Here is a 19,586-nt window from a genome sequence, read left to right as displayed (position 1 = left end):
CAGAGACCCGGGTTCAGTTCCTGCCTCAGGTGACTGACTGTGTGGAGTTTGCACATTTTCCCCGTGTCTGCGTGGGTTTCCTCCCACAGTCCAAAGATGTGCGGGTCAGGTGAATGGGCCATGCTAAATTGCCCGTAGTGTTAGGTAAGGGGTAAATGTAGGGGTATGGGTGGGTTGCACTTCGGCGGGTCGGTGTGGACTTGTTGGGACGAAGGGCCTGTTTCCACACTGTAAGTAATCTAATCTAATCTGTCTCTCTCTCATTGCCCCTCTGTCTTGTTTCTCCCTTTCTCTCTGTCCTTCACCCTCTCTCTTGTTCCCTCTCTGTCTCTCTCTCTCTGTCTCTGTCCCTCTCTCTCACTCACCCTGTCTCTGTGTATCTCTGTCTCTCATTCCCCATCTCTCTCTCTCTCCTCTTCCCTCTCTCTTTCTCTCTCCCTCACTGTCTCGATACTCACCTCTCACTCTGTCTCTCATTCCCCCTCTCTTCCGCCCTCCCTCTCTCGTTCTCTTTGTCACACAGTACATCTCTGAGCTGCTCCTTGATCAGAACAAAACCTTCATCTGCACATGCTCGCTGATTGAGGTACAGACCTGCCTGTCCAGTATTCTCGCTCGGATCCAGCGCTAGTGAGTATCCCTGGGACTATGGGGAGGGGTTTAGATTCCTGGATAACTGGGACTGCTTCTGGGGAGGATGGGACATATACATAGATAGGTTTGCTAGCATTGTTCGTCTGGCTGGGAGAGGTGGACACTTAAAACCAATGAATCAGAATCAGACACATAATTTTACAACAAAGGAAGCATGTCACAGTGAGTTCAGTTTTGTTGAGTGTTAAGAGAGTACGGCAAGGCTGGATGGTATTTATTTTAATGCTTGGAGTGTGCTAGGCTAGACTGATGGGTTAAAGGCAGGGTTGTTAAGAAAGCATATGGTGTTTTGGCTTTCATTAACAGGGGGATTGAGTTTAAGAGTCGTGAGATCTTGCTGCAGCTCTATAAAACTTTGGTTAGACCGCACTTGGAATACTGCGTCCAGTTCTGGTCGCCCTATTATAGGAAAGATGTGGATGCTTTGGAGAGGATTCAGAGGAGGTTTACCAGGATGCTGCCTGGACTGGAGGGCTTATCTGATGAAGGGGGGTTGACTGAGCTCGGACTTTTCTCATTGGAGAAAAGGAGGAGGAGAGGGGACCTAACTGAGGTGTACAAGATAATGAGAGGCATAGATAGAGTCGATAGCCAGAGACTATTTCCCAGGGCAGAAATGACTAACACGAGGGGTCATAGTTTTAAGCTGGTTGGAGGAAAGTATAGAGGGGATGTCAGAGGTGGGTTCTTTACACAGAGAGTTGTGAGAAAATGGAATGCGTTGCCAGCAGCAGTTGTGGAAGCAAGGTCATTGGGGACATTTAGAGACTGCTGGACATACATATGGTCACCGAAATTTGAGGGTACATACATGAGGATCAGTGGTCAGCACAACATGGTGGGCTGAAGGGCCTGTTCTGTGCTGTACTGTTCTATGTTCTATTCAGAAATGGAAGTGTGATATTGTGGCCATCACAGAAACATGCTTGAGGGAAGGGCTAGACTGACAACTCAACATTCTGAGCTATAGGATGTTCAGGCGAGACAGAGGAGGGTGGGAGACAAGGTTGTGGTGTAGTACTATTAATTAAGGAGGCAATTACTGCAAAAAAGGCGAGTTAATGTCTTGGAAGGGTTCTCAAATGAGGCTTTGTGGGTAGAACTTCGGAATGGTAAGGGTCAGGGAGTGTATTATAGGCCCCCAAAAATTCACCGGGAAATAGAGAAGCAAATATGAAGCCAATTCCCAGAGATGTGTAAGAGTACTAATCAGGTAACTATACTTTCAACTTTCCCAACCTAAACTGGGATAATCATAGTGTTAAAGGTTTAGAGGGGGTGGCGTTCCTGAAATGTATCCAATAGGATTGTTTGTATTAATATACACAGAAGGCCCAACCAGGGATGGTGTAGTACTGGATCTGGCTCTGGAGAAAGACCGCAAAGTGTTCAGTTTGGCACTGGGGAGCATCTAGATGATCGATATCACAGGACGGAATGGTTCAGATTTGTTCTGGCCAGGGAAAAGGACGGCCTGAAAATGACTGGATTGGGGCAAGGCAGACTTCATGAACATAAAATAGACTGGGAGCATCTCCTTGTGGGTAGGTCTACAGGAGAGTAATGGGGGGGACGTAGAGAAAGGCCCGGAGTCGAGTCCAACTCCAACACGTACGCTTGGGAGAGAAACGTAGGAGAAATAAGTTCAGAGAGGCCTGAATATCCAGGACAGTTCAGGACTGGGTGAGGAAGAAGACAAGGGCTTTTAGCAAGTCCAAAGGGAGTAACTCAGCTGTGGCCCTGGAGAAATACCAGAAGTGCAAGAGGGAATTTAAGAAAGCAATAACAAGAGCAAAAAGGGGGAAATATAAAAGGATTTGTGAGCAGGATTAAGGAGAATCCTAAGATATTTTATAAATACATTAAAGGGAAGTGGTTAACCAGGGTAAGTGGCGGACCCAATGAGACCATCCGTGTGTGAAACCCCAGGATGTTGGAAGCTGTTGAATTAATATTTCTCTTCAGTCTTCACTCTGGAAGAGAAAAAAACTAAGAAACTGAATTCAGGAAAAGGACTGGTGGGGAACCTGCACAGTTTGACCTAGGAAATGGGGAGATATTGGAGGCTCTGTCGGGTTTAAGAACAGACAAGTCCCCTGGCCCAGATGAATTGCTGCGGGAGGTGTGGCAGGAAATTGAAGGGGCTCTGACACAAGTTTTTAAATTCTCTCTGGCCACGGGACAAGTGTCAGAGGACTGGAGGACGGCTAATGTGGTTCCTCTTTTCAAGAAAGGTGGGGAGTCTCATATCAGTGGTAGGGCAACTATTGGAGAAAATTCTGAAGGAGCGAATTAATATCCAGTTGGAAAGGCCTGGGTTAATTAGGGATCGTCAGCATGGCTTTGTCAGAGGGAGGTCATACCTAACAAATTTGTTTGAATGTTTTGAAAACATGACCAAGTGTGTGGATGAGGGAAGTTCAGTTGATGCAGTTTAAATGGATTTGAGGAAAGCTTTTGACAAAGTGGGAGACTGAGGTTAAAGCACATGGAATTGGGGGAAACTTGGTGAGATGCATCAGAAACTGGCTTCTTAATGGGACACAAAGGGTGGTGGGAGAAGGGTGTTTGAGTGACTGGAGGCTGCTGTCTAGCAGGGTACCACAAGGATCAGCACTGGGACCCTGACTGTTTGTTTGATGTATATACAAATGAAAATGTTGGGGGAATATTAAGCAAGTTTGCAGACAGCACCAAGCTTGGTAGGTGATGAAGGGAAGAAGATGGTTATAGGTTACAGGGAGATATGGGCAGATGGTTAGAGCAGGGACAGATGGGAGTTAACCCTGAGAAATACAAAGTGATGCACTTTGGAAAAGGAAACAAGATGAGGGAGGACTTAATGAATGGCAGAACATTGGGTAGCTTAGAGGAACAGAGGGAATCTCCGGGTAATTACTCCCAGATCCCGGAGATCACTGAGCACAGGATTAGGATAGTTAAGGTGGCACATGGAACTCTTACTCTTAGCAATCTTATCACTAACAGCAAGGAGGTGATATTGGAGCAATACAGAGCATTAGTTAGACCCCAGCTGGAGTACTGTGGGCAGTTCAGGGTGCCTCACTACAGGAAGGATGTGATAGTGTTAGAGGGGTTCACCAGGATGTTGCCCGGGATGGAGAAACTGAGCTATAAGGAGAAATGAGAGAGTCTTGGATTGTTATCTTTAGAGATAGCAGACTGAGGGGGGACATGACTGAGCTGGATAAGATGATGAGGGCTATGGACAGGGTGAGGAGCGAGCGGCTGTTCCCCTTGGTTGAGGGGGTCAATCACGAGGGGGCATAGTTCTTATGGAAAAACAGGAGATTGAGCGGGGATTTGAGAACAACAATGTGGACACAGGAGGCACTGGGAATCTGGAAGACAGTATCTGGGCAGGTATTAGAGACCGGAACCCAAACAACCTGTACAAACATTTACAATCACCATACCGACACAGAGACCACACTCTACACAGTGACCACACTCTACACAGAGACCACACTCTACACAGAGACCACACTCTACACAGTGACCACACTCTACACAGAGACCACACTCTACACAGTGACTGGATCCTACACACAGATGATATTCTACACAATTACAGCACCCTACACACGGACCACACCCTACACACGGACCACACCCTACACACGGACCATACCCTACACGGTGACCATACCCTACACGGTGACCATACCCTACACACGGACCACACCCTACACAGTGACCACACCCTACACACGGACCACACCCTACACAGTGACCATACCCTACACACGGACCATTCCCTACACGGTGACCACACCCTACACACGGACCACACCCTACACGGTGACCATTCCCTACACGGTGACCATACCCTACACGGTGACCATTCCCTACACAGTGACCATACCCTACACGGTGACCGTACCCTACACGGAGACCATACCCTACACAGTGACCATACCCTTCACAGTGACCATACCCTACACGGTGACCATACCCTACACGGTGACCATTCCCTACACGGTGACCGTACCCTACACGGTGACCATACCCTTCACAGTGACCATACCCTACACAGTGACCATACCCTACATGGTGACCATTCCCTACACAGTGACCATTCCCTACACAGCGACCATTCCCTACACGGTGACCATACCCTACACACGGACCATTCCCTACACGGTGACCACACCCTACACACGGACCACACCCTACACGGTGACCATTCCCTACACAGTGACCGTACCCTACACAGTGACCGTACCCTACACGGTGACCATACCCTACACGGTGACCATTCCCTACACGGTGACTGTACCTTACACGGTGACCATACCCTACACAGTGACCATACCCTACACGGTGACCATTCCCTACACGGTGACCATACCCTACACGGTGACTGTACCTTACACGGTGACCATACCCTACACGGTGACCATACCCTACACGGTGACTGTACCTTACACGGTGACCATACCCTACACAGTGACCATACCCTACACGGTGACCATACCCTACACAGTGACCATACCCTACACGGTGACCGTACCTTACACGGTGACCATACCCTACACAGTGACCATACCCTACACGGTGACCATACCCTACACGGTGACCATTCCCTACACTGTGACCATACCCTACACTGTGACCATACCCTACACGGTGACCATTCCCTACACTGTGACCATTCCCTACACGGTGACCATTCCCTACACTGTAACCATACCCTACACGGTGACCATACCCTACACAGTGACCATACCCTACACGGTGACCATTCTCTACGTAGTGACCATATTCTATGTGGTGACCATACGTTACACAGTGACCTTGCAGTACATGGTGACCGTACACCTCACTGTGTCCATGCTGTAGACGGTGACCACTCCTTCACTGTGATCATCCCTTCGCGGTTTGGTGCTCAGGGAGGGGCAGATTCAGAGGGTCAGTTCTGGGGTTCGGAGGTTGAAGGTCTTATCCCATTGTCAACTGCACCCCCGTTTTGTACCCTGCCCAGCTGTAACTGTAATGCCCAGATGCCTCGGCCAGTGAAGGTGGTGGCTGTTGGGGGACAGAGCTATGTCAGTGCCATCCTGAGATTCTTTGTGGAACAGCTCGCCAATAAGACGTCAGATTGGCTCAACTACCTCCGGATCCTCATTGTGCCCCTGGGTAAGAGGGAGCCTCTGTTACCATCCCACCCAGTCTGGCCTCTTCCCTGGCAGGCTAGGGCGGTCGGGGGCATGTGACTGAGATGGTGTGGGAGGGGTCTCTGTCAGCAAGTGGCTCTGTGTATTTGGGGAGGGTCTCTCTCTCTTTGGGAATATCTCTATGGTGGCATCTCTCTCTCTGGGAGTGTCTCTCTATGGGGGTGGTCTCTCTCTCTCTCTCTCTCTCTCTCTGGGGATGTCTCTATGTGGGGTCTCTCTCTGTCTCTTTGGGGATATCTCTATGGGGCTCTCTCCCTTCCTCTCTCTCTCTGGGAGTGGTGTCTCTCTCTCTCTCTCTCTCTCTCTCCCTCTGGGGATGTCTCTCTATGGGGGTGGTCTCTCTCTTTCTCTCTCTCTCTCTCTCTGGGAGTGTCTCTCTATGGGGGTGGTCTCTCTCTCTCTCTGGGGATGTCTCTCTATGGGGGTGGTGTCTCTCTCTCTCTCTCTCTCTCTCTTTCTGGGGATGTCTCTCTATGGGGGTGGTCTCTCTCTCTCTCTCTCTCTGGGGATGTCTCTCTATGGGGGTGGTCTCTCTCTCTCTCTCTCTCTCTCTGGGGATGTCTCTATGAGGGCTCTCTCTCTGGGAGTGTCTCTCTATGGGGGTGGTCGCTCTCTCTCTCTCTGGGATGTCTCTCTGGGGGCATCTCTGTCTCTCTCATTCTCTGGAGATGTCTCTATGGGGGTGGCCTCTCTCTCTCTGGGGAGGTCGCTATGGGGGGCCTCTATCTCTCTCTGAGAAGGTCTCTGTATGTGGTCTCTCTCTCTCTCTGGCGGGTATCTCTTTTGGGGTCTCTCACTGTGTTTTGGGGGTGCCCTTATTGAGGATCTCTCTGTCTCTGGGCGGTGTCTCTCTCTCTCTCTCTCTGACATCTGTCCTTTCTCCCCCAGGGTCCCACCCTGTCGCACGGTACATGGCATCTGTAGACAGTAAGTACAGCAGCCTGTTCCTGGAGCCTGCCTGGACAGAGGTCTTCACCAAGACTGAGGCTCCCACCACAGGTACACACACTGGGGCCGGCTGCAATTCCCTCTCCTCAGGGTTGGGTTGGGGGCTCTGTCGCTTGGGAAATCCATTCCTCTGTCACCATCTCCCTCAGTGACTCTTTCCTCCCCTCCGTCTCTACCCACTTCCTCCTTACCCCCTCCCTCTCTATCCCCTTTCTCTTCATACCCTCGTTCCTTACCCTTTCTCCCCTTCCCTCTCTTGCCCCTCCTCCCCTCTATCTCTGCCCCACCCTCTTTCCCACCTCCCTCTGTCTTCTTTCTCTTTCTCCTCTCCCTCTATCCCACTCCATCTCTACCCCAGCCTCCCCCTTCCAATTGCTCTCTCCCATTCTCAGCTTTTCTGTCCGTTTCTGTTCCATGCTGTGTTTCCACGTTTCTCTTGCTCTCTCTAACTCTCACTTTGTCTCCCTCATGCTCTGTCTCTGTCCCTCTGTATTCTCTCTCTCTCTCTCTCTCTTTTCCTGTATCTCCTTCCCTCTGTCTCTCTCCCTCAGTATCTCTCTCTCTCTCTCTTTTCCTGTATCTCCTTCCCTCTGTCTCTCTCCCTCAGTATCTCTCTCTCTCTCTCTTTTCCTGTATCTCCTTCCCTCTGTCTCTCTCCCTCAGTATCTCTCTCTCTCTCTTTTCCTGTATCTCCTTCCCTCTGTCTCTCTCCCTCAGTATCTCTCTCTCTCTTTTCCTGTATCTCCTTCCCTCTGTCTCTCTCCCTCCCTGATGTGGAGATGCTGGTGCTGGACTGGGATGGACAAGATCAGAAGTCACATGACACCAGGCTATGGTCCAACACCTTTATTCAAAATCACAAGCTTATGGAGCGCTGCTCCTTTGTCAAGTGAAGTCTCTCTCTCTCCCTCTATATCTCTCTGTATCTCGCTTCCTTTGGCGCTTTCCCTGTCTCTTTCTGTCTCTCTCCCTCTCCATCTCTGTCTCGGGTTGGAGTCTGGTCTCTCCTGCTTTGTGTGTGAGGGCTTTGGTACACCGTCCAGATGGTCAACCTCTTGTTTCTGGGACCGAAGTTCTTCACTGGGGGGTTTAATTGTTGCCTCTAGATGCGCTGGATGTGGTCGGACGGATCATGCAGTACATTTCTGGAGCACACGTTTCTCTCCAGCTCCCGGTAGCTGAGGCCATGCTGACCTGCAAGCACAAGAGGTAAGGACGCTGCCACACACAGACAGCATGCTTTACTCATGCTCACCGGCTGGCTGACCTGCTGCCCGTTCACTAACTCCCTGTTTCTTCCCACAGCCATGAAGACGACTCCTATCAGAAATTTATTCCCTTTGTTGGAGTGAGTACTTCAACCCCAGACTCTTACACAGGTTCCAGGGAAGAGAGCTGCTCTGGGTCTGATCACTCACTGTCCGTCAGACAGACAGACAGACACACACACACACACACACACACACACACACACCCTCGGTCCTCTCTCACATTCACACACACAGACACTCTCTCCCCACAGACACAATGTTCACGGGTAAAGTGACGGCTGAAAAATGGGAAGCCTTCAGAAATGAGACAATGAGAGCCCAAGACAGTATATTCCTGTTAGAGTGAAAGGGAAGGCTGGTAGGTGTAGGGACGGCTGGATGACTACAGACATTGAGGGTCTGGTTAAGAAAAAGGAAGTATTTGTCGGGTACAGACAGGAGAGATCGAGAGAATCCTTAGAAGTGTAGATGAGCAGAGAGATCTCTGGGTATATGTACATAGATCCCTCAAATTTGCCATCCAGGTTGATAGGGCTGTTCAGAAGGCATATGGTGTGTTAGCTTTTATTGGGAGAGAGATTGGGTTTCGGAACCATGAGGTCAAGCTGCAGCTGTACAAAACTCTGGTACGGCCTCATCGGAGTATTGTGTACAGTTCTGGTCACCACATTATAGGAAGGATGTGGAAGCTTTGGAAAGAGTTCAGAGGAGAATTACTAGGATGTTACCTGGTATGGAGGGAAGGTCTTATGAGGAAAGGCTGAGGGATTTGAGGCTGTTTTGGTTAGAGAGAAGTTTGATGGGTGACTTAATTGAAACATAAAAGATAATCAGAGGGTTAGATAGGGTGGACAGGGAGAGCCTTTCTCCTCGGATGGTGACGGCTAGCATGAGGGAACATAGCTTTAAATTGAGAGGTGATAGATATAGGACAGATGTTAGAGGTAGTTTCTCTACTCAGAGAGTAGTAGGGGGGTGAAACATCGTGCCTGCAACAGGAGTAGACTCACCAACTTTAAGGGCATTTAAATGGTCATTGGATAGGCATATGGATGAGAATGGAATAGTGTAAATTAGATGGGCTTCAGATTGGTTTCACAGGTCAGTACAACATTGAGGGCTGAAGGGCCTGTATTGCGCTGTCATGTTCTATATTGGAAGAATATAAAGGCAGTAGGGGTATAATTAAGAGGGAAATCTGAAGACAGAAAGGGGACATGAGATAGCGTTGGCAAATAGGGTTAAGGATAATCCAAAAGGTTTTATAAATACATTAAAGGCTTTTGCCCAAAATGTCGATTCTCCTGCCCCTCAGATGCTGCCTGACCTGCTGTGCTTTTCCAGCACCACCCTCTCGACTCTGATCTCCAGAACCTGCTGTCCTCACTTCCACCCATCAAAGATCAGCAAGGCAGCCTATGTCATAGAGTCATAGAGATGTACAGCATGGAAACAGACCCTTCGGTCCAACCCGTCCATGCTGACCAGATATCCCAACCCAATCTAGTCCCACCTGCCAGCACCCGGCCCATATCCCCCCAAACCCTTCCTGTTCATATACTCATCCAGATGCCTTTTAAATGTTGTCATTGTACCAGCCTCCACCACATCCTCTGGCAGCTCATTCCATACACGTACCACCCTCTGTGTGAAAAAGTTGCCCCTTTGGTCTCTTTTATATCTTTCCCCTCTCACCCTAAACCTATGCCCCTCTAGTTCTGAACTCCCCCACCCCAGGGAAAAGACTTTGTCTATTTACCCTATCCATGCCCCTCATAATTTTATAAACCTCTATAAGGTCACCCCTCAGCCTCTGACACAGGAATTGGGGGAGATAATAAACAAGTATTTTATATTAGTGTTTACTGTGGAGAAGGATATGGAAGATATAGACTGTAGGGAAATAGATGGTGACATCTTACAAAATGCCCAGATTACAGAGGAGGAAGTGCTGGATGTCTTGAAACGGTTAAAGGTGGAGAAATCCCCAGGACCTGATCAGGTGTACCCGAGAACTCTGTGGGAAGCTAGAGAAGTGATTGCTGGGCCTCTTGCTGAGATATTTGTATCATCGATAGTTACAGGTGAGGTGCCGGAAGACTGGAGGTTGGCAAACGTGGTGCCACTGTTTAAGAAGGGCGGTAAAGACAAGCCAGGGAACTATAGATCAGTGAGCCTGAACTCGGTGGTGGGTAAGTTGTTGGAGGGAATCCTGAGGGATAGGATGTACATGTATTTGGAAAGGCAAGGACTGATTCGGGATAGTCAACATGGCTTTGTGCATGGGAAATCATGTCTCACAAACTTGATTGAGTTTTTTGAAGAAGTAACAAAGAGGATTGATGAGGGCAGAGCAGTAGATGTGATCTATATGGACATCAGTAAGCCGTTCGACAAGGTTCCCCATGGGAGACTGATTAGCAAGGTTAGATCTCATGGAATACAGGGAGAACTAGCCATTTTGGATACAGAACTGGCTCAAAGGTAGAAGACAGAGGGTGGTGGTGGAGGGTTGTTTTTCAGACTGGAGGCCTGTGACCAGTGGAGTGCCACAAGGATCGGTGCTGGGTCCACTACTTTTTGTCATTTACATAAATGATTTGGATACGAGCATAAGAGGTACAGTTAGTAAGTTTGCAGATGACACCAAAATTGGAGGTGTAGTGGACAGCAAAGAGGGTTACCTCAGATTACAACAGGATCTGGACCAGATGGGCCAATGGGCTGAGGAGTGGCAGATGGAGTTTAATTCAGATAAATGCGAGGTGCTGCATTTTGGGAAAGCAAATCTTAGCAGGACTTATACACTTAATGGTAAGGTCTTGGGGAGGGTTGCTGAACAAAGAGACCTTGGAGTGCAGGTTCATAGCTCCTTGAAAGTGGAGTCGCAGGTAGATAGGATAGTGAAGAAGGTGTTTGGTATGCTTTCCTTTATTGGTCAGAGTATTGAGTACAGGAGTTGGGAGGTCATGTTGCGGCTGTACAGGACGTTGGTTAGGACACTGTTGGAATATCACGTGCAATTCTGGTCTCCTTCCTATCAGAAAGATGTTGTAAAACTTGAAAGGGTTCAGAAAAGTTTTACAAGGATGTTGCCAGGGCTGGAGGATCTGAGCTACAGGGAGAGGCTGAACAGGCTGGGGCTGTTTTCCCTGGAGCGTCGGAGGCTGAGGGGTGACCTTATAGAGGTTTATAAAATCATGAGGGGCATGGATAGGCAAAGTCTTTCCCCTGGGGTCGGGGAGTCCAGAACTAGAGGGGTATAGGTTTAGGCTGAGAGGGGAAAGATATAAAAGAGAACTAAGGGACAACTTTTTCACACAGAGGGTGGTATGTGTATGGAATGAGCTGCCAGAGGATGTGGTGGAGGCTGGTACAATTACAACATTTAAGAGGCATTTGGATGGGTATATGAATAGGAAGGGTTTGGGGGGATATGGGCCGGGGGCTGGCAGGTGGGACTAGATTGGGTTGGGATGTCTGGGTCAGCATGGACGGGTTGGACTGAAGGGTCTGTTTCTGTGCTGTACATCTCTATGACTCAACACACATGGACCGACAAACACACTCTCTGTCTCTCCCACAGGGACACCAGGAAGTGTGTGTGCTCTCTCACTCTCTCTCCCCGTCCCTGTTTCTATTTACCCTTGCCCCCTCTCTCCCCTCCTCAGCCGCTATCTCTGTCTTGCTCGCCTCCCTGCCCACCCCTCCGCCCCCTCTCTCTCTCTCTCTCTCTGGGACACACAGCTCTAAAGTGTGACTTGTTTTGTTCTCCAGGTGGTGAAGGTTGGCATTATTGAACCATGTCCATCTCCAGCAGGTAAGAGTTTCATTGCACTAACACCAGCCTCATCCTCCTGGGGTAGAGTGACCCACCTCAAACTGACTGCCCTCATCCCCTCTGCCCTCCTGGTTCCCTCTGTAAGTATCCCACAGAGTGAGAAAACGCAGGTCCCTCAGGCACAGACTGGGGGTCAGGGAGTGACCCAGAGGGTGAGGGTCACAGACACGGCAAGGGAGACGGAAGGGGGGGAGAGGGCAGAGGTTGGAGAGAGAGCAAAGGTCACAGAGAGGGTAACAATTAGAGAGAGTGGGATGCAGAGAGGGCGGGAATCAGGAAAACGATGAGTGTTCAGGGTTAACCCAGGGATTGTAGTAGAATCCAGTTGGGGTTGGGGGGGGGGAGGGGGCTGCTGGGAAAGACCCCAGGGGTTGGGGGAAATTACAGAAACCCCCCCCAGGCTGGGGGGGCGGGGTTAGTGACAGGAATCCCCAAGGTGCAGGGATGACAGAAACCCCTGGTTGGGGGGAGGGGAGTGACAGACACCCCCAGGGGACTGGGGAGTGACAGACACCCCCAGGGGACAGGGGAGTGACAGACAGCCCCAGGGTGCGTTTGTGCTGGGGTGTGTGTGTGTGTGTGTCAGTGTGTAGGTGTGTCTCGGTGTGTGTGGATGTGTGTCGGTGTGTGTGTTTGTGAGAGTGTGGGTGGGTGTGTGTGTCAGTGTGTGTGTGTGGGTGTGGGTCTGTGTGGGTGTGGGTGTGGGTCTGTGTGTGTGTGGGTCTGTGTGTGTGTGGGTGTGTATGGGTGTGTGTGGGTGTGTATGTGTGTGTATGTGTGGGTGTGGGTGTGTCTGTGTGTCGTTGTGTGTGGGTGTCTGTGTGTCGGTGTGTGTGGGTGTGTGTGTGTGTGGGTGTGTCTGTGTGTCGGTGTCTGTGTGTCGGTGTGTGTGGGTGTGTGTGTGTGGGTGTGTCTGTGTGTCGGTGTGTGTGTGTGTCTGTGTGTCGGTGTGTGTGGGTGTGTGTGTGTGGGTGTGTGTGTGTGTATATGTGTGGGTGTGTCTGTGTGTCGGTGTCTGTGTGTCGGTGTGTGTGTGGGTCTGATCCCTGTGGTGCTGTTGCAGGGCCAGAGCTGGAGGACCCTGTGACGACAGTGAGCTGTGCTCCATCTACGTCCCCCCCTCACAGCTCGAGTTCGGCGCTGGTGAAGGAGGTGTCGTCTACCCCCCCCTCGTCACCCTCCATGAGCGGGAACCTCTCCGCAGCAAGGTGAGTGGAAGAGGCAGCGTGTGCGGGGTTGGGAATGTTTATGGGGGCGTGGGGAGCTCGGGGAGAAGAGGGGGAGGGAGGACAAGGGGTCGAGGGAAGACTGAGCTGTCTATGTTGTCAGGAGCATCCAGTCAGAAGGGTCTGTCCCAAGGGTCTTTTCCAAAGGTCCAGTCAGAAGGGTCTGTCCCAAGGGTCTTTTCCAAAGGTCCAGTCAGAAGGGTCTGTTCCAAGGGTCTCTTTAAAAGGCATTACGATGGGTATATGAATAGTGAGGGTTTAGAGGGAGATGTGGATATGTGTTAGTAATTGGGACTAGATTGGGTTCGGATATATGATGGACATTGATGAGTTGGACCGAGGGATCTGTTTCTGAGCTGTCCAGCCCGATGACTCTGTGACTGACCCCGGCCCTGTCCTGTTGCAGTGCGGGTGCGGGTGAGGCGATGGGTCTCCAGGTCGATTACTGGCTCTCCCACTCGGCTGACAGGAGGAAGGAGGGAGAGAAACGCGACGTCAACGTGAAGAATACATTGAAAAGCGCCTTCCGCTCGGTTCAGGTCAGCCGCCTACCCAACGGTGGGGAGCTCAGCCCCTCCATCACCATGTCCATGACCGTGGTCACCAAGGAGAAGAACAAGAAAGGTGAGGGCCAGGGGGGAGGGGTCAGTGTGGGCAGGGGGTCAGTGAGGGGAGGGGGGGTCAGTGTGAGGGGGGTTCAGTGAGGGGGGTCAATGAGGGAGGGTCAGTGAGGGAGGGTCAGTGAGGGGAGGGTCAGAGTGGGCAGGGCACCAGTGAGGGGGGGGTCAGTGTGAGGGTGGGGTCAGTGAGGGAGGGTCAGTGAGGGGGTTCAGTGAGGGTGGGGTCAGTGAGGGAGGGTCAGTGAGGGGGTTCAGTGAGGGTGGGGTCAGAGCGAGGGAGGGTCAGAGTGGGGGACTCCAGTGAGGGGGGGTCAGTGAGGAGGGGTCAGTGAGGGAGGGTCAGTGTGGGAGGGTCAGTGTGGGCAGGGCTCCAGTGAGGGGGGGGTCAGTGAGGGGGGGTCAGAGTGAGGGAGGGTCAGAGTGGGCAGGGCTCCAGTGAGGGGGGGTCAGAGTGAGGGGGGGTCAGAGTGAGGGGGGGTCAGTGAGGGGGGTCAGAGTGAGGGAGGGTCAGTGTGGGCAGGGCTCCAGTGAGGGGGGGGGTCAGTGAGGGGGGGTCAGAGTGAGGGAGGGTCAGAGTGGGCAGGGCTCCAGTGAGGGGGGGGTCAGAGTGAGGGGGGGTCAGAGTGAGGGAGGGTCAGTGAGGGGGGGTCAGTGTGGGTGGGTGTCAGTGAGGGGGGGGTCAGTGAGAGGGACGGTCAGTGAGGGGGGGTCAGTGTGTGGGGTCAGAGTGAGGGAGGGTCAGTGTTGGGGGGTCAGAGTGAGGGAGGATCAGTGAGGGAGGGTCAGTGATGGGGGGGTCAGAGTAAGGGAGGGTCAGAGTAAGGGAGGGTCAGTGAAGGGAGGGTCAGAGTGAGGGGGATCAGCGAGGGAGGGACTGGGTGAGGGACAGAGAGAGGTTCCCCCCCTTGATGCGAGGTGGAGGCTCTCTGCTGGGGCCTGGGATCTGGGGCCTGGTGACTGGGGCCTGGTGACTGGGGCCTGGTGACTGGGGCCTGGGGCCTGGGATCTGGGGCCTGGTGACTGGGGCCTGGGGCCTGGTGACTGGGGCCTGGTGTCTGGTATCTGGGGCCTGGCGACTGGGGCCTGGGGCCTGCTGCCTGCGGCCTGGTGTCTGGTGACTGGGGCCTGGTGACTGGTGCCTGCAGACTGGGGCCTGGTGACTGGTGACTGGTGCCTGCAGACTGGGGCCTGGGGCCTGGTGCCTGGTAACTGGTGCCTGGTAACTGGGTGAACCTTCCTGTCCCTTCAGTGCCAACAATATTCCTGAGCAAGAGGCCAAAGGAAAAGGAGCTGGATTCAAAGAGTCAGGTCATTGAGGGGATCAGTCGGTTAATCTGCTCAGCAAAACAGCAGCATCACAGCATGCTCACAGGTCAGCTCCTCACCACCCATACACGGTATACAGTGGGCTATTCACCCAGTCACCCCCTCCCACCCCCCCCTGAATCCCTACATTCCCTCCCTGTCTCTGTAACCCCCTCCACCCCCTCCCTATCTCTGTCACCCCCTCCAGCCCCTACACCCCCTCCCTATCTCTGTCATCCCCTACACCCCCTCCCTATCTCTGTCACCCCCTCCAGCCCCTATACCCCCTCCCTATCTCTGTCACCCCCTCCAGCCCCTGCACCCCCTCCCTATCTCTGTCACCCCCTCCAGCCCCTATACCCCCTCCCTATCTCTGTCACCCCCTCCAGCCCCTATACCCCCTCCCTATCTCTGTCACCCCCTCCAGCCCCTGCACCCCCTCCCTATCTCTGTAAAACACTCCCTATCACTGTAAACCCCCGAGTCCCTACACGCTCTCCCTGTCTCTGTAACCCCCTTCACCCCCTCCCTATCTCTGTAACCCCCTCAAGCCCCTACACCCCCTCCCTATCTCTGTAACCCCCTACACCCCCTCCCTATCTCTGTAAACCCCTTCAGTCCCTGTACCCATACCTATCTTTGTAACCTCTCTGAGCCCCTGTACCTCACGCCCCTGGCCCACCCCACCCCACCATCTCTGTCACACACTCTCGCGTCCCCTGATTCCCGTCGCTCCCCCATTGCGTGCGCTGTACTCTGGGACCCCTCCCTGAACCTCTCTGTCTGTCTCTCGCTTCCTTCTTTCCCACTCTCCTTAAACCTAACGTGTGTTGCGTGAGGCTGAGGGAGGCTGGGGGAGACGTACTGGTGATGTTTTGTGTGTTTTGCAGTCTGTATCGATGGACTGGATTGGAATGATGTGAAGTTTTTCCAGCTGGCAGCACAGTGGCCTACTCATGTCAAGCATTTTCCAATTGGACTCTTCTCCTACAATAAGGCCAGTTGTTAGACCAGCCTGGGAGCAGCAAAACCTTCCCCCATCAGGGCCAGCTGCAGTCTCTGGTCCTCACCCGGAGACCGAATACCTGACTGGAATCTACCATGGGAATGTTCACGATTCAAAACTGTCTGTGTTCCAACAGGGAACAGCGTCGCAGGCACGCTGTGGGAACAACAGCTTTTTCATCTGTCTGTTAACCCAGCGTAAAGTTCACTTTGTTATGTCTGCTGTCTGTGACCATCCAGTAAACCCTTCCCCCCCCCCCCAAGTCTGTAACCCCCACACAGTCTGTAACCCCCCTCAGTCTGTAACCCACCCTCAGTCTGTAATCCCCCCTCGATCTGTAACCGCCCTCAGTCTGTAACCCCCCCGATCTGTAACCCCCCCTCAGTCTGTAACCCACCCTCAGTCTGTAATCCCCCCCAGTCTGTAACCCCCCCCTCAGTCTGTAACCCCCCCGATCTGTAACCCCCCCTCAGTCTGTAACCCCCCCTCGATCTGTAACCGCCCTCAGTCTGTAACCCCCCCGATCTGTAACCCCCCTCAGTCTGCAGCCCCTCCCCAGTCTGTAACCCCCTCAGTCTGTTACCCCTATCTATTACCCCTTAGTCTATTACTCCCCAGTCTGTTACAACCCCCCCCCCAGCCTGTTACACCCCGGGCAGTAACAGCTCCCAGTCTGTTACCCCTCCCAGCTGTTACCCCCCCCCCCAGCCTGTTACACCCCGGGCAGTAACAGCTCCCAGTCTGTTACCCCTCCCAGCTGTTACCCCTCCCAGCCTGTTACCCCCCGGGCAGTAACAGCTCCCAGTCTGTTACCCCTCCCAGCTGTTACCCCCCCCCAGCCTGTTACACCCCAGGCAGTAACAGCTCCCAGTCTGTTACCCCTCCCAGCTGTTACCCCTCCCAGCTGTTACCCCCCCCCAGCCTGTTACCCCCCGGGCAGTAACAGCTCCCAGTCTGTTACCCCTCCCAGCCTGTTACCCCCCCAGCCTGTTACCCTCCCAGTCTGGTACCATCCTGTGCCCTCCTAGTCAGTGTGATGCCCCATCTCCTGTCTGTGACCCCCGTCACTGAGCGGTGACACTGTGCTGTAACTGGCCTGTCTGTGATCTCCCTCTCTGATAATCCTCCAACCCCTCCACAGCCACCCCAGCTGTGAGCTCCCCCTTCCCACTTACTGGGAGCTCTGTACTCTGTGTCCTGTCTGAGTGTAGAGGGATCTGCAGGAATCTCTGTGTAAGACAGCGGTTAGGCAGGGGTGTGTAGATGCTGAGGCCCCACTGCAGAAGGTGAGCTGGTGTACACTGCTTCCCCAGACCCTGAAACTCTCCCTGGCTGGCATTATAGTGTTAGCATGCCTTCTGTCCCCATCCCTGGGAGTGTTTGGGGGGACAGTGTAGAGGGAGCTTTACTCTGTATCTAACCCCGTGCTGTCCCTGTCCTGGGAGTGTTTGATGGGGGACAGTGTAGACGGAGCTTTACTCTGTATCTAACCCCGTGCTGTCCCTGTCCTGGGAGTGTTTGATGGGGGACAGTGTAGAGGGAGCTTTACTCTGTATCTAACCCCGTGCTGTCCCTGTCCTGGGAGTGTTTGATGGGGGGACAGTGTAGACGGAGCTTTACTCTGTTTCTAACCCCGTGCTGTCCCTGTCTTGGGAGTGTTTGATGGGGGACAGTGTAGAGGAAGCTTTACTCTGTATCTAACCCCGTGCTGTCCCTGTCCTGGGAGTGTTTGATGGGGGGACAGTGTAGAGGGAGCTTTACTCTGTGTCTAACCCCGTGCTGTCCCTGTCTTGGGAGTGTTTGATGGGGGGACAGTGTAGAGGGAGCTTTACTCTGTATCTAACCCCGTGCTGTCCCTGTCCTGGGAGTGTTTGATGGGGGGACAGTGTAGAGGGAGCTTTACTCCCTTTGTTCTGGGAGTGTTTGGGGCAGGTGAGGAGAGGTATTTACTCTGTATCTAACTGTAGTGGGAAGTGTATGGGAGCATGTGCTGTGTGTAGTGAGATCCTTCCTGTCTGATTCCTGCTATACCTGATGTCATGTGCTGTCTGTGATTTAAATTGTGACGTTGTCCTGGTCTGTATTTGGAAGGTGTTGTTATTATATTTGTGCCATAAAGCTGATGTATAATATTGACGAGAGAGAGAGAGAGAGAGAGCGAGGTGTTGGGTTTTGTTTTGGAATCTTGCTCCTCTGTGCCATGCAATCACCCTCAGGATCATTTCTCATCAACCAAGGAGCCGTCTGGTTTGTAACTCCCCCTCCCACTGTGATACTGAGCCCTCCACCCCATATACACTGAGCAGGAAAGGCCCAGGCTCCTGGCCTGGCTTGTGCTGACTTAACCGACCACAGTCAGGCCTGTGGGGTTAAAGACAGCTGAAGTAAAAGCCAGACCTTGCTATACCCCTTGGGGTTTCCGCAATATCAGGAATTTCCTTCAAAACATTGTTGCTTTGAATCAAGTGGTCTGGCTGGGCTGAAGGTGAACAAACTGACTGATAGTAAAGTTTTCCTCACAGCCTACCCAGCCAAACTGTACTCAAAGGGCTGGAATGGAACTTCCAACAAATGCAGGGAATGGGATTAGCCTCTGGGAAGCCCCTTCCACTTGTAGGCCTCTCTATAAGCCTGACGTATTGCAGAAGGAAGAGAAACTGTCCAGTGAGCGCCTCCTGCAGTTTAACAGCCCCGCCTGAGCCCGGCTGTCTACAGGGACCGTGGCAGGAGGAAGCCTGAACTCGAGGGGCTGAGACAGAGTGAGAGCGGCCTCTACCCCCTCCTGCCCCAGCCATTGTCCCTGGGGTTCAGAGAATTGCATTGTAACTGTGTTAGCTGTCACTCCTGTGATAGGAGGTAGGATGGTAGAGGACAGAAGGAGGCCACTCAGCCCATCAAGACTGTGACAGCTATTTAGAAGAGCCAGCTAATTAAATGTGTGCCCCCCCTGTTTTTCCACACCCAACCCCCTCCCAAACAGGCCTGCAAACGTCTTCTTTTCCTTGATTTATCCAGATGCCCCTTTGGAAAGTTCTGATGAATCCGCATTCAGGGACATTGCTAGCTGGTGGGACAGTCTCTGAGGAACACTCAGTGCTTATTTCATCAGTGTCTCTGTGGAGTTATTAACAGCTGGCCTGTTACCAGTATTCAGGGAGAGTTAGAGAGTTCCCTGCTCATTCAGTAAGGCTCTCCCATCTGTGTTTTGCTTCCATATACATACATATACATGTGTATATAAATATATATATATATATAAAGTATTAGAATTTTTTAAAATCCAAATAAAATTCTGCTAATATGCAACAAACTTGCTGTGTGCCTCTGGTTATCTTCTGTCTGTGTGAGGTTAGAGGATTGTAGAGTCTCTGTCGTCCCATTGCTCTGTCAAATCACACTTTTCCCACTGACTAAGAAGGGCAATTAAATTCATTACCTTGGTCCAGGTTTAAACTACAATAGTGATCAATCAGCATTCTTATTCAACACAATTACTGATTTATTATCAAAAAATGCA

General features: G+C 52.1%; 1 protein-coding gene across 1 annotated transcript in view; it reads left to right on the top strand.

Moving 5' to 3' along the window:
• The window catches only part of LOC132836105 (phosphofurin acidic cluster sorting protein 1-like), a 44,258-nt gene extending 24,888 nt beyond the window's left edge, over positions 1-19,370 (top strand). Inside the window, exons 15-24 of the mRNA XM_060855374.1 lie at positions 524-630; positions 5,660-5,814; positions 6,741-6,851; positions 7,907-8,009; positions 8,106-8,148; positions 11,849-11,891; positions 12,976-13,120; positions 13,545-13,762; positions 15,008-15,130; positions 15,954-19,370. Of these exons, the coding sequence (XP_060711357.1) occupies positions 524-630; positions 5,660-5,814; positions 6,741-6,851; positions 7,907-8,009; positions 8,106-8,148; positions 11,849-11,891; positions 12,976-13,120; positions 13,545-13,762; positions 15,008-15,130; positions 15,954-16,072 (1,167 nt within the window). The 3' untranslated portion in view covers positions 16,073-19,370. The remainder of the gene's footprint in view (positions 1-523; positions 631-5,659; positions 5,815-6,740; positions 6,852-7,906; positions 8,010-8,105; positions 8,149-11,848; positions 11,892-12,975; positions 13,121-13,544; positions 13,763-15,007; positions 15,131-15,953) is intronic.
• Positions 19,371-19,586: the final 216 nt, after the last annotated feature.

The sequence above is a fragment of the Hemiscyllium ocellatum genome, chromosome 46, assembly GCF_020745735.1.
Source record: "Hemiscyllium ocellatum isolate sHemOce1 chromosome 46, sHemOce1.pat.X.cur, whole genome shotgun sequence".
Classification (NCBI taxonomy): Eukaryota; Metazoa; Chordata; class Chondrichthyes; order Orectolobiformes; family Hemiscylliidae; genus Hemiscyllium; species Hemiscyllium ocellatum.
Note: the sequence above shows the minus strand (reverse complement) of the source record. Positions and strands in the feature narration are given on the sequence as shown.